The 12,839-nt window shown below is 40.3% G+C and overlaps 1 protein-coding gene across 10 annotated transcripts in view; it reads left to right on the forward strand.

Moving 5' to 3' along the window:
- The window catches only part of ADCYAP1R1 (ADCYAP receptor type I), a 111,590-nt gene that overhangs the window by 58,268 nt on the left and 40,483 nt on the right, over positions 1-12,839 (forward strand). For all 10 annotated transcript variants that reach the window (XM_068175768.1, XM_068175712.1, XM_068175728.1 and 7 more), the window contains exons 4-5: positions 10,611-10,646; positions 11,263-11,304. In XM_068175768.1, coding sequence (XP_068031869.1) covers positions 10,611-10,646; positions 11,263-11,304 — 78 coding nt within the window. The remainder of the gene's footprint in view (positions 1-10,610; positions 10,647-11,262; positions 11,305-12,839) is intronic.

Raw genomic sequence — 12,839 nt, forward strand, 5'->3', positions numbered from 1 at the left:
AGCTGCTGTCAACATCATGCAGAAAGTTCAAAGTGAAATTCTGTGTGCTTGGCAACCCTGCCTTGTAAAATTTCATTTGACCTCTCCGATCCTCCAGAATCAGAAAGATTTTTTCATTCCTTTCAGATGCAGGCTGTGAACAAAAGTATTCTTCTCAAAATCTCTCCACTGGAGATTCCTTTCCCCCAATGGAAAAAAGCTTGTTAGTTCCTGAGTCTTTTCTCATTTTGTAAATTAGAGATTACAATGTCTTTCCTTCTAGATAGTTCCCAAAAATTAATTATATTTCCTCTTCCACATGGATTTCTTTGATTGACATCCATCAATCATTATTTCCACCAGGAGCTGTCACTTCCATGACCTCTCTGTTGCATGTTACTATTTCTCCAGTGCCTTCCCAGCACTGGCTCCAGAAACACCCACTGCACAACAAGATGTGTTTAAAGCATTCTAAGGCATCTTTGCAGAGGTAAAAAGAAGAAAATCATGCCAAGCTGTGATGTTCCCTTTCAGTAAGACACAGCAAGACCTAGAGATGGCCCTAACACAGTGATCTGCGCTCCCAGCTGGAGAATTTTCTCTTCTTTGTTTTTTTTTTTTTTTTTTTTTTTTTTTTTTCCCCTTTTTTTTTTTTCCAGACAGAGGTGATACTGGCTGGCAATGGAAATCTACAGAAGCAAAATCTCTGTTTTTTCTGCTTTGTACTGTTCAACTGAAATATTCTGGAACATATAAACACACTGAAATGGACCAGGGAATGAAGCTCAATAGCCAGATCAGAAATGAAGATATTTTCAGTCCTTTGATTTGCAGTAAAAAAATAATGCAAAAGATAATCAACAGTTTCTGAGCACTGCTACATGCTTCACATTTGGAAAACTCTTTCATTCACAAATCCAAATAATAAATATGAGCAGCTCTTACTGAATCTTCCAGCATTTCAGGTCCTTTATCTGGTGCTCAGTTTAGGATGCTCCCTTCTACATTTACCACAAAACATGGTTCACTATGTACAACAGAGAAAATTCTCCTAATTTTTACCAAAGGCATAAAACATATTCTTTGTTGACACCAGGATTAAGGGTTCCTAATTAAAATCCAGAAGAAAAAAGAATGTAATCAGGTATTAGAGAGTTTAAGAGGGAATTGCATCCTATGCTCACATTTCAGAACCAAAGTCTTTGCCTTGTTTCTTCTCTTGGTTGAACACAGTCAGTGCTCAGGCAACCAGCTCTGTTATCCCAAGAAATTGGAAATAATCTGTCACTGATCCCATTTAAAACTCAGGGAAACGCTCAAGTGTTGTACCAATTAATTGATTAATTGATTCTGTAAGAACCCCAAGCCTCATAAGTGCTGCACTAGAGATGCTGAGGGTGGACAGTGGGATTTATGAACACGGGGTTAATTGGATTTGGGAAGCAGTCTGTGCCTGCGTTTGGATGTTATCCCTAATCAATTAGAATAGGATGACAAGAGAAGAGTTAATGAGAAGGGAAGTGATGCTCTATCTTTTGTGTCTTTTCTGGGGAGTCAGTCCTGGGAAAGCCTTTAAAAGCTGACATGGGGAAACGGTACAAAACCCCCAAACTGGGTGAAAAGACAATAAAAGTCATTGACTTCCCAAACTGAAACCTGTTGGAAATATTTGCAAGTTACAGTTTGAATTAGTTTGAGTTATGTATTGGTAGCTTTTGTTTAGACCAGAACAAAGAGTGACTGATAAAGATCAGGGGCCTCCTAAAAACACGAATATCCCTGGAAGATTGTGTGCTTATTTTCTACTGAGGTAAAAGACGCAGGGATTTATTGCTACTGCTGAAATTAAGGTCAGCATTGCAGCAGAGGGAAATTGCATTAGCTTGTCAAAAAGGCAAAAGATCAATGCAAAGGTCCAGAATTCTCTTCAAAGATGTTTTGCCTGGATGAGTATTCCAACATCCTGCTTGGAAACCGAGGGAAGGAAAGCCCTGTAACCAAGTTTTCTCTGGAAAACATGTATGACCCATCCCAGCATTCTCATCATAGGAATAATAATGAGCCATTGGAGCTTATTTTAATTTATTTATTTATTTATTTATTTGTTTATTGAAGCAACCAGGACTCTGAAACCTTTGCTTCATCCTTAATTTCATATAAGATCCTACATAGCAGTCATAATGAAGTTCAGTGCAATGGTATCTACTTTATGTATAAACCATTTAAAAAAATTCAAAAAATTTTTAAAAATAAAGAAAAAAAACATATAATGCCACTTGATAGATAACAAGTCATTTCCAGATGGTTCTCATCCCTGGGCTTTGCACAGGCAATAAAACCATGGGATTCCTCCAGCTTTTCCAAAGAGAGGAGGAAAAGCTATAATTAAGCCTCCATGGTCACAGCATCATGAAGTCCATCTGCAATGCAGAGAAAATGGGAGGAAAATGCTGTCATCAAAGAAGAGTAACTGGATTTACATTTCTAATCAAGCAGCTGAGGCCTCTCAAATGTTTTCTAGCACAAAAAAAAGACATTTTATGGCCTTTCCCACTAAATTATGTGGACATAAGGCTCTGTGCCTCTGATACTCAGACGTGCAGGATGAGCAAGACATTTTCAGCTGAAGATCAAGTCCTTGGACCTCTGTGGGGGGACATCCTGCAGAGGTCAGGGGAAAGCTGCAGCACAGCTCAAGAACTTTGTCAATCATCTGAGAGCTAATTTGGCCTTGGGGAAAAAAAGATCTGTATCTTTGGGAAGAATGCAAGGGTGGAAGATGCTGAGAGCTGATGAGTGGTTTGGAGAACACTTGGACTGCAAAAGGTAATAGATTGAAGTATTACTGTAGGGGCAACATGAGCACACCCTTAAACCTTTCTTAAAAATCTTTTCTCTGCTCATGTTTCTCCTCTTGACCCAAATGACTGGGGAAAAGAATTCCAGGTGATTGCAGGATTTTAGGTGTGGTGGGCACACATTCATGCTTACCTTTGAGCAAGGCATTTTATTTGCTTTCTTCTCTAGGAGTTATTTCAAAACTGACAATCTCCGTTGGGCAATGTATCAAATCTTTTCATGGTTCCTGTTTGAAAAAAAAACTTTTGTTTTTCTCTCAAATATGATCCCTGCCCTCTTCAGAGCTAGGAGACCCTTCAATAGTAACGGCATTGATCCTGCACTCTGATGGATGCTCCTGTGACAGCCAGACTCAAAGGAAGGACTCACATAATGTTTAGATGATGCTTAGTTGCTATGGTGACCTCAGTCCACTTCTAGTTTCACATCCTTTAACAGGAAAGAAGAAGAAAAGAATAAAGCCATGATTTCCCTTAAATGCTATTGATCATATCAGTGCATCAGTCCTACCTTAGCCAGCCCTGTGTGCTCTGGCCTTTCTGTTCTCATATGGCTCCTCACTGGAATTCTCCCGTGATTTCTGGATCTTGTCCTTGTGCCCTGAAGGTAAACTGGGATATAGGAAGAAATTAATTATGTATCAGTCTGTCCCTGCCTTTACTGCAATGTCTTGCACAAACCTCTGGGTAGCAAAGACTTTGCAGAAGCTTTTTCCTCTCGTGGCAGGACAGATATCTAAACACAGCCATCCTCTGGAAATTCCAGTCTCTCTGCCCTTTATGGGAGAAGACTTAAAATTCAGGTGAACTTATCTTCCGGTAGATAAACTGGATGGAATGAGTTTGCCCCACAGGATCAGTTACTCAGACGTCCTTAGGCACCAGCTCTTATTCAAACACGCAAATATGAAAAAGGCTTCATAATCTTACCCTATATTGTCTTCTGCCCCAGTTTTCTTGTTTTCTAAATAAAATGAACATCACTTCATTTTGTACTGTCTCAGTGTAAGCATTATGCTCACAAATCCCTTTGTCAAGGCAAACGGAGATCTACAGTAAATGATAGAATAATAGAATCCCAGCATGGTTTGTGTTAGAAGGGACCTTAAAAGTCTTCTCAGTTTCACCCCCTGCCATGGGCAGGGACACCTTACACTATCCCAGGTTGTTCCAAGCCCCATCCAATCTGGCCTTGGAGACTTCCAGGGATCCAGGGGCAGCCACAGCTTCTCTGGGAACCTGTGCCAGAGCCTCCCCCCACTCACAGGAGAGCATTTCTTCCTAATACCCCATTTAACCCTGCCCTTTGTCAGTTTGAAGCCATCAACCAATCTCCTGTCACCTCCTGCTCTTGTATAAATGACTTTTAATCTGTAGTTTAAAGTATTGGCTGTGGGGCATGAGGCTGGAGAGACCCAAATCCCTGGAAATTGTTATGGGAAGCACTTAACTCAGGGAAGGTGTATGCACCTGTAGGGCCATGTGCTCTGTGACATTGCCTGCCTGCTACTTCCTACAGATCCTGCTAATGAAACTCTAAAGCTCAAGCTGTTAGCCCAGGATTAATCAACAAATTGTGGAATCACAAAATGGTTTCTGTTGCAAATGACATTCAAGATCATCCAGTTCCTACCCCCTGCCATGGGCAGGGACACCTTCCACTATCCTAGTAATGCCTTCTCAAGGCTGACCTAGAACAGAGACTAGTCAAAGAATAAAGTAGGGATTTATTAAGAGGCCTCAATAGATCCACCTTAGGCAGCACAAGAGCCCAGCCAGGGCTGCACCCAAGATGAACCAAAATGGTCCCAAAATGCACGACCGCTCCCGGGGGCTCTCACTGTGATCAGTTCTGCTCCATTGGCACATTGGAGTTCATTGTCCCATTCCAGCTTTAGCCCATGCAGTCCCATCCTGTTTGTTTTTCTCTCTCCAGCCCACGTTGTTTGTGCTCTTGGGCCTGAGATTTGGATCATTTGTCCTTGGTGCCCAGCTGGAGAAGGAATTGTTTTGTCCCCCTGCTCTGAAGAGAGTTCACCATCCCTTAATATGAAGCCTAGACCCACACACTAAAGCAGCACAGGATCTGAAAATACAAAAGTTAAAACCTGAGGCATCACCAGGTTGCTCCAGGCCCCATCCAACCTGGCCTTGGACACTTCCAGGGATCATGGGGCAGCCACAGCTTCTCTGGAAAACACAAAGAACCATACCAAAGGAGCTGGGGTGGCTGGATAATGTGTGTGGGATCATGTGTGTGCAGGCACAGGACCGGCAGAGGGCTGATGTCCCTTCTAGGGACACAGCAGGCAGGGTATGGAACCAGAACCCGTGTGGGGAGCTCAGAGAGCTGCAGAAAAGCTGCTAAGTAGCCTGCTGCTCCTGACTGTGGCTTTGCCAGCCGGCTGAACAGATTGCTGGAGCAGGAGAGCAGCAGGCAGCCATGGGGAAGGCAGACAGGAGGCTCAGCGTGGATGGATGCCGTGGAGTTGGGCGCGAGAGCTCGCTGGTTTATTTCGTATTTAGGAATTGAATGTAAAACTTCTAATCAGTGCTATATAAAGCAGGAAAGAAAAAATTAAACTCCTGCCCAACCAGGTCGTTATCCACATAGCTGGACAGCAGGATAGCAAGGGGGTGTAAATGTTTTCCACAGCCTCTCCCTGCCCCAGTGGCTGCACTTTCTGTAGGGACACAATGTTCAGTAAAAACACTGCAGGCTTTGCACGTTGATCTTAATGCTGTCAAAATCCAAAACCCTTTGGGGAATTACCTTTGTGGAGCAGCCCTCCAACCCACAATACAGAGATGAGAACAACAGGACAATGAGAGAAGTGTGAGCAAGCCAATTCAGGACTGAACAGCTTTGGAAGCCTTTCATCCCCTCCCGCCCCGCCGCTAATAAGGGACAAACGCTGGAACAAAAGGGTTAAATGCGAGTTGTGTTCAGATAAACAAAGCCACAGGAGGCCAGGCAGGTGGAGAGAAGCCAGCACAGATTTGGCACCAAGGAGGAGATCTAAAAGGCTCTGAGGCTCATCGTGCACAGGCTGGTTCTTGGCTTCAGCTTCCCCATCCCTGTCCACTTTAAATCAGGAGCAACTGCTGTCATCGAGTTTCTCATCAGTTGTTGCATAGTGAGGGGTGAATTATGAGTTCTGGGTCTCTGTAAATAAAAATCAAAGAGGAAAGTCTGATAAATGTGCAAGAAAAGGGCAGGAAAGTTCTGGGTCTCTGCCACCAGCTCTGTGGGGAGCCATTGGCAAGTCACTGGATATTTTTCCTCCCTCTTTTATCTCTTCCTGCAGAAAACAGAAATAAGGAGTATTTTCATTACTTGGTCTTTAGAATTGGTAACTCAGAATTCTGATAGATCTTCCCTAGGATCTCTGAGCAGTGCTGCAAATAACATCTAATTAACAATGTCAATTAAAGCATTAATTGTAGATTTGCTTCCCAAAGAGCGACACTTACTTAAGTCTGGTCAAACAACAAATAACACAACCTGTCAATACACTGGATAAACCATCCTGAGTCAAGGAAAACAGCAGCTTCCTCAGGAGTTTATTGACTGATAAGAGCAATAATTGATTTAATAAGTGCTGTTCTAAGGCACTGTTTAATATCTGCTGTCATGTCCATATTTCCACAGTTTGGGTTTAACTACATGTGAGAAGAATGAGGTGTCATTCAAATAAGTAATAAATTGTGATATTTAAGATGCTATCACCATGGACTAATAGAATTATAGAATGGTTTGTGTTGGAAAAGATCTTAAAGCTCATCCAGTGCCACCCCCTGCCCTGGGCAGGGACACCTTCCACTGTCCCAAGGTGCTCCAAGCCCCATCCACCCTGGCCTTGGACACTTTCAGGGATCCAAAGATTCTCTGGCACCCTGTGCCACCCTTTGAGGAAAGAATTTCTTCCTAATACCCAACCTCAACCTGTCCACTTTCAGTTTAAAGCCATTCCTCCTCATCCTGTCACAACATGCTCTCCTCCAAAGTGCCGTGTAAAAGTAACCCTTGAATTAACCCCTGAAAAATGTGTTTCCAGTGGAAATGCAGATGAAAATCATATTTTATTTATTCTTCATTTCTAAGAGAGCAATGCATTTTATTGGACCATTGCATAATCATATTAATGGGCTTTCTCTTCTTCATCAGTGAAGTCAAACACACCAATTTCTCACTGTTTATGCCCTAAGAGCAGGAAAACAAGAAGGCTTGTGGGAAAGCCCACGCAGTGAGGGCTCCTGTAGTCCTGCCCACTCCATCACTGAGAGCAGAGTAAATTTACTGAGGTCTCGCTAGCATCTTAAAGGCACTAAGGTGATAATATAACCCAGAAAAACAAGGTTTTGAGGTAATACTGTGAAAAATGAGAGTGTGTCTGGGATTCCTTACAACCCTTAGATGCAAGGTCAGGTCTATGTAAACATGTTAAATGTTGTGCACAAAATGAATCCATTTGAACTCCATTTCATTCTCAGACATGTGAGGAAGCAGCACCAATGCCATGGATATCTGTCAAACAAATATCCGTATTTTGCTGCAGGATAGAGAAACTTGCACTGTCTGAGGGCAGGGCAGCAGCTGCAGCGTGCAGGAATTCAAAGGCATGGGGTGGCTGTATGTTCCCTTTATATATACATAATTATATCTATTTGTGTGTGTGTGTTTATATTTCTATTATTTATATTTATATTTATATTTATATAGTTATATATTTTATATATAATATATGCATATAAAATATAAATAAATATATGTGTTTATACATAATTAATATTTTATATTATCTCTATTATATGTGTTTATGTTTTATATATGTGAATATATATATAAATATAAAATAAAAATAAAAATATATATTTATATATGTGTGTCTATACAGATATATTTTATATGTATTATATATATATAAATAATTGCATAGAAATACAAAAATATATCCACACACCCACAAATACAATTGCATAAGTGGTCATTTTATCCCAACACTCAGTAGATGAACTTTGACTTTTTGTTGTAACTCAGGGCATGAAGTTCAGTGTAAATTTAATTAACTTCCTTGTATCTTAACTTATTAGTGAAAGTTGAGTTGATGAATTAAGCCTTAAAGGCTGTATGGACAAATGTTGTACTGGAACTTTCTTCTTTACATTAATTAAGACTCAGATATAGAAATATATGTTAATAAAATACTTGCTTGCTCCTACAAATCAGAAAAATGTTATTAGAAAAGTGGATCCCTTCATAATATCCAAACAGAGTGAAATGCAATAATAATTTCAGTAAATATACAAAAACATTTCTATAACAAGCCTATTCCTTTCAGAAAAACTGCAATAATGTGTTTTAATCTGTAATGTAATTACAGATGCTATTAAATTAAAAATTAACTAAAAATTATTATTTTAATATCAATGAGACTAACTGCTACCTATATTTAGAATGAAATAATGATAAATTCTATGTCATGCTTTTTAGATTGTAGGGGGAAAATAGCTCCATTCAAAACATTTAAATTTAAGAGGAATGTCTTTCTCTGAGCCATCTCTGTAATAAGCAGGATGTCAGGAACATCAGGCATCAATCTATTTAATACTGGCCTGATCTTTCTCCAGAAAGAATTCTGCACAGTTTAAAGGTCAAATTACTCTACAAATGATAAAGTAAAACTGGATTTTTATGATGCAAAGATGTTTTGGGGAGTTTGTTCTTGCAGCTTTTCTACCCTGCTTGTGTGGGTCAGTGTGAGGCACAGGCTGCTGAGTTAGGTGACCTCACTAAGGGGACAAGTTCCATCAGAGCTGCTGGTTGGAGTGGCAGATGCTGTGAAAAGCACCATGAAAGAAGTGATAAAGGAGCGGTGGCTTGCTCTTTGATCCTCTGATACACCCACAGATGAATATTCTCACACCACTACCTGACACCCGTGTTCTGAATTCAGATTTTAGCAACATGCCCTGATTTTAGCAACAAATTCCTGAAACTGAGCAACACGGCTGCTAATAAACCTGGGGTTTGGTGGATTTAGGAGGAGAAAAGTTCTCTCCAAACTATTCTGCAGAGCAGAATATATAAATATTCTATTATTTAATTTTCTAATATTGACCATCACAGAACCCACCACACTATCCCTGATATTCTGCCAGGAATGTGGAGCACGAGCTCAGTGCTGCTGCAGCAGCATCTGCCAGCTCTGCAGCTGAACCACCTTGGCTGCAGGAAAATGTTTGCTCAGAGCACTGAAGACACCTCTTCAGAATTGAGAGACCTCCCCAGCACCTGCAAACACCCAGGAATTAGAGTCACAGAATAGCCTGAGCTGGAAGGGACCCACAAAATCATCCTGTCCCTGCACAAAATCCCGGCCTGTGCATCCCTGGGAGCGGTGCCCAATCTCTCCTGGAGCTCTGGCAGTCTTGGGAATGTGCCCGTTCACTGGGTCAGTGCCCCACCACCCTCTGGGAGAAGAACCTTTCCCTAAAATCCAGGCTAAACTCTTCCTGTGGAATCCTGGGAGCAGCTGGAGTAGGGCAGAGAAGGATGGAGACTGTGGGTGTTCTCACCATGGCTTCCAGGATTAACCCTCCAGAGTCCCCAGTGGGTTGGATGTGCAGGATTGATGTTTAATAATCCATCAAAAATCACAATACAGCCTGCCTGGTGTTTCAGATGAGTTTTCTATACTCTCACCATCATTTTCACATTAAACTCTCTTTCTTTCTGTCTTAAAAGCTATAAAAGCACATCAGATTTACTTTAGAGGAGACATAGAAATCAAGGAATTTTAAATTATTATGTGAATTATAAAATAAACCCCCCACATTTTACCCCGTGCTGGAAAGCCTCCTGTTATTATTTTATTTCTTTAGATGCTTTCTCCTTTCCCATAGGATCAAAATCAGCCTTTGTTTGGATTTCACTTTTAACAAAACCCTTCTCATACAATTTGGTGAAAGTTTTTCCAATCCCGAATTAACATTTGACTACCATGGTTAAAAGTGGAACAACCTGAGGCCCTGTGGCCACTCCAGAGGATGCAGAACTAAACTGAAGTGAATATTTAACCTGCTGTAGTGGCCAGTGGAGTGCTGGGAACGTTTTTTGAGAGTGATTCGCAGCAGCTCCCTGAGGCTCCTGTGTGCACGGTGCAGCAGCTCCACTCCCTGGCTCCAGGCAGCTCCTCCTGCATCCCCAGCTGAGCCAGAATCCACCCAGGATCCAGGAAAATCTGACTTCAGCCCAATTCGGATTAAACATTGAGCACAGCGTGTTGGGAGGTTGGTTTGGCATCATTCCAACAATTTATTTTTTTTTTTTGGAAGAACAAAAGAAAGGGAGATTTCTAATGTAAACCCAAAGTTTTGTCATTTCCCACTGTGATAGTTGTGTTTTCAGGATATTAAGCAGCATGGGTTTGGACACAGTGTTTTGGAAATATGTGAGTCTTCCTTACTTCGAGATATTCCCCTAAATTTTTTTTTTTAAAGAATCCACAAAAATGCTTCTACATCCATTTTTCTTATTCTTCCTAGAGTCTGATGAAATGTCATGAAACCAGATAATTCAACAATATCCCATCTTCTGAAAACCCTTTTCCACACACAAATATGCAGGACTAATACAAAAATAATGATTTAAACCTGCAGTTCTCCTCTGGGCTCTGCTACATCCATTCCTTTTATGGGAGTCAAAATTTTATCAAAATTAAATTGCAACCTATTATCATTATGAATTAATTATTTTCATTCTAATTGCAGGTTGGGAAGTGGATAATTTGGGGCAAACCCATGCAGGTAAGAGCCAGTTGTGCTGCCTGTGTCCTCAGAACTTCTGTTCCCAAAAATTGTGCACATGTTAATTTCAGATTATTAAAAAGTTGTCTGTGTATCAACAATTATGACAATGATACATTGGTACTTAACTATAATACTTGCACAAAAAGTGAAATTAAATATCTCATAAGTCTCTATAAATCAATGTGATTTTACCTAAAGCCACAAAATTATACTATCTTATTTAAAGCAATTAATTACTGCTCTTTGTCATTGATGGATGGAAACAATTTTTCATAAATTCTCTGGAAACTGGTCATATTTAAATACCTGAGGATTATAAATGTAAATTCCTATAGAAATCATATTTGACTTGTATATTTTTGCAATAAAGTTTGCCCCGGTTTATTGTATGTGTTTTTAGTTCTAAATTTAGAGGTTCAGCTTTGATTTAAACTCTCAGGTAAAGCTGTGTTTACTTCCTGAGAAGACAGCACCAAGTATTTATTGCCTTTGGGCCTGATCTAAACAAATAAAAATCAATTGCACTCCATTCACTGCTTTCCACTGAGACCAGTTCGGGCTCTAATAGAAAACACAATCAAAACAATTTCATAGCCAATTTCCACTTTTCTAGGTGATTATGACCTGCTGGAAAGCACAGCCCAGTCTCTCCTAGGTAAGAAACAGAACCATGAAAATTTTTGTCTCTCTTTTTATTTATCTCTCTGTTAAAAAGGAAGCTCTCAGATTTTTTTTCCCCCTGCAATTTTGGTAATATTTTCTAATCGGTTCTAATTGTTATGACTTGTTTTCTGCTCTGTTACTTCTAGAAATATTATGAAAATTTATTCCTCTTCTATTAAGCCTTGCAATCTAAGAAGTGTGCTGCTATAAATTAAATCTACCTGCTTAACAGTAATTACTAAATCTGTTAAAGGAAGTCAGCACCATGGTTCAGTGTTTTTTTTTCCCATAGAAAATTAGGGATGAATGTGCAAAAGTAATTTAACAAACTTTGCCGAGTAATGCAGTGATCTTAAACAAATGCTGTGATTAAAGAGATATATTCTGCTGCACGGATGGCAAACATTTTCTCTTAAATAAGGTTAAAAATAAGGTTATGAGAGACTAAACTGCTCTAAGAATGCAAAGCAGCACAACCTTAATAGCAAAGAGCAAACACAAAACTTGGAAATTTCCATCAGTTTTGGTCAAGGTGCAACTGAAACTCCAAAAAATGTGATCATTTGATAAATTGAGGCTGTTCCTTCGTGCTGGAGAGGAAGAAGTGCAGCAGCAGCCCATCCCTAATTTTTTGGGAAAGCTATTGAGCTTTGGGAAGAATAATGGTGCTTCAAAAGAGCCCCACAGGGGCTGTCCTACCTCAGGCAGCTTTGTAGGTAAATGAGTGTCAGAAGATTCCTCTTCTGCCTCCAACTCTTCATTCCCAGTATGGTTTTAAAGCCTAAGTTTATCAGTGAAACCATTTAGGAGCTGCCTCTTATATGAGATTAGCCAAAAAAAATATAGTATTTAAGCCAATATTTGCTTAAAATTAAGGTTATAAACCGGGATTGGAATAATTAATAGACAGAGGAAAGTGAGAAGCTCTGAATTCACCAACTGAGGCAACCCGGGGCATCTGGAGGTGGAAAAGAACACATTTCCATGAAGACAGGGATGGAGAAGAGATTCCCAGTCTCCATGTTCCTTTGTTTTCTGCAGACCCTTCCCACAAAGTCACTCTGAGATCAGAGCCTGGGCTTGGAGATAAATAAGTGGGATGTGTCTTATCAGGAGAGCCATCCAGCTGCCTCTCTATGGATATATAACCCATGATTATCTGAGATATCCCCCAGTATCCTGACTGGCTTCCAGCACCTGGACCAAAAAAATCATGTTAGTCTGGGGTTTCTCACCAGTCTCATGCATGTTCCTCAGATATAAACCATTAAAAATAGCACAAAGGGCCTGTTTTTAATCACTGAACTTCCCCTTTGGCTATGTGGAGTGGAGATATCGTCATCAAAGCTGTAGTCACCAGATGCCTTTTTGAAAGAAATGGACATTTAGCTGTTCCCTGGTTTAGGAACCTGCCTGAGAGTGAGATTTTTGGTGGCCTGGAGAAATTGAGTGTGTTGGATAAATATTTTTGCTCTCTGGTGACCAACTGTAGTAATAGCTATGCATAGGTGCCTGTTGTAGGAGTGG

Source organism: Anomalospiza imberbis, chromosome 1, assembly GCF_031753505.1.
Source record: "Anomalospiza imberbis isolate Cuckoo-Finch-1a 21T00152 chromosome 1, ASM3175350v1, whole genome shotgun sequence".
NCBI classification, from domain to species: domain Eukaryota; kingdom Metazoa; phylum Chordata; class Aves; order Passeriformes; family Viduidae; genus Anomalospiza; species Anomalospiza imberbis.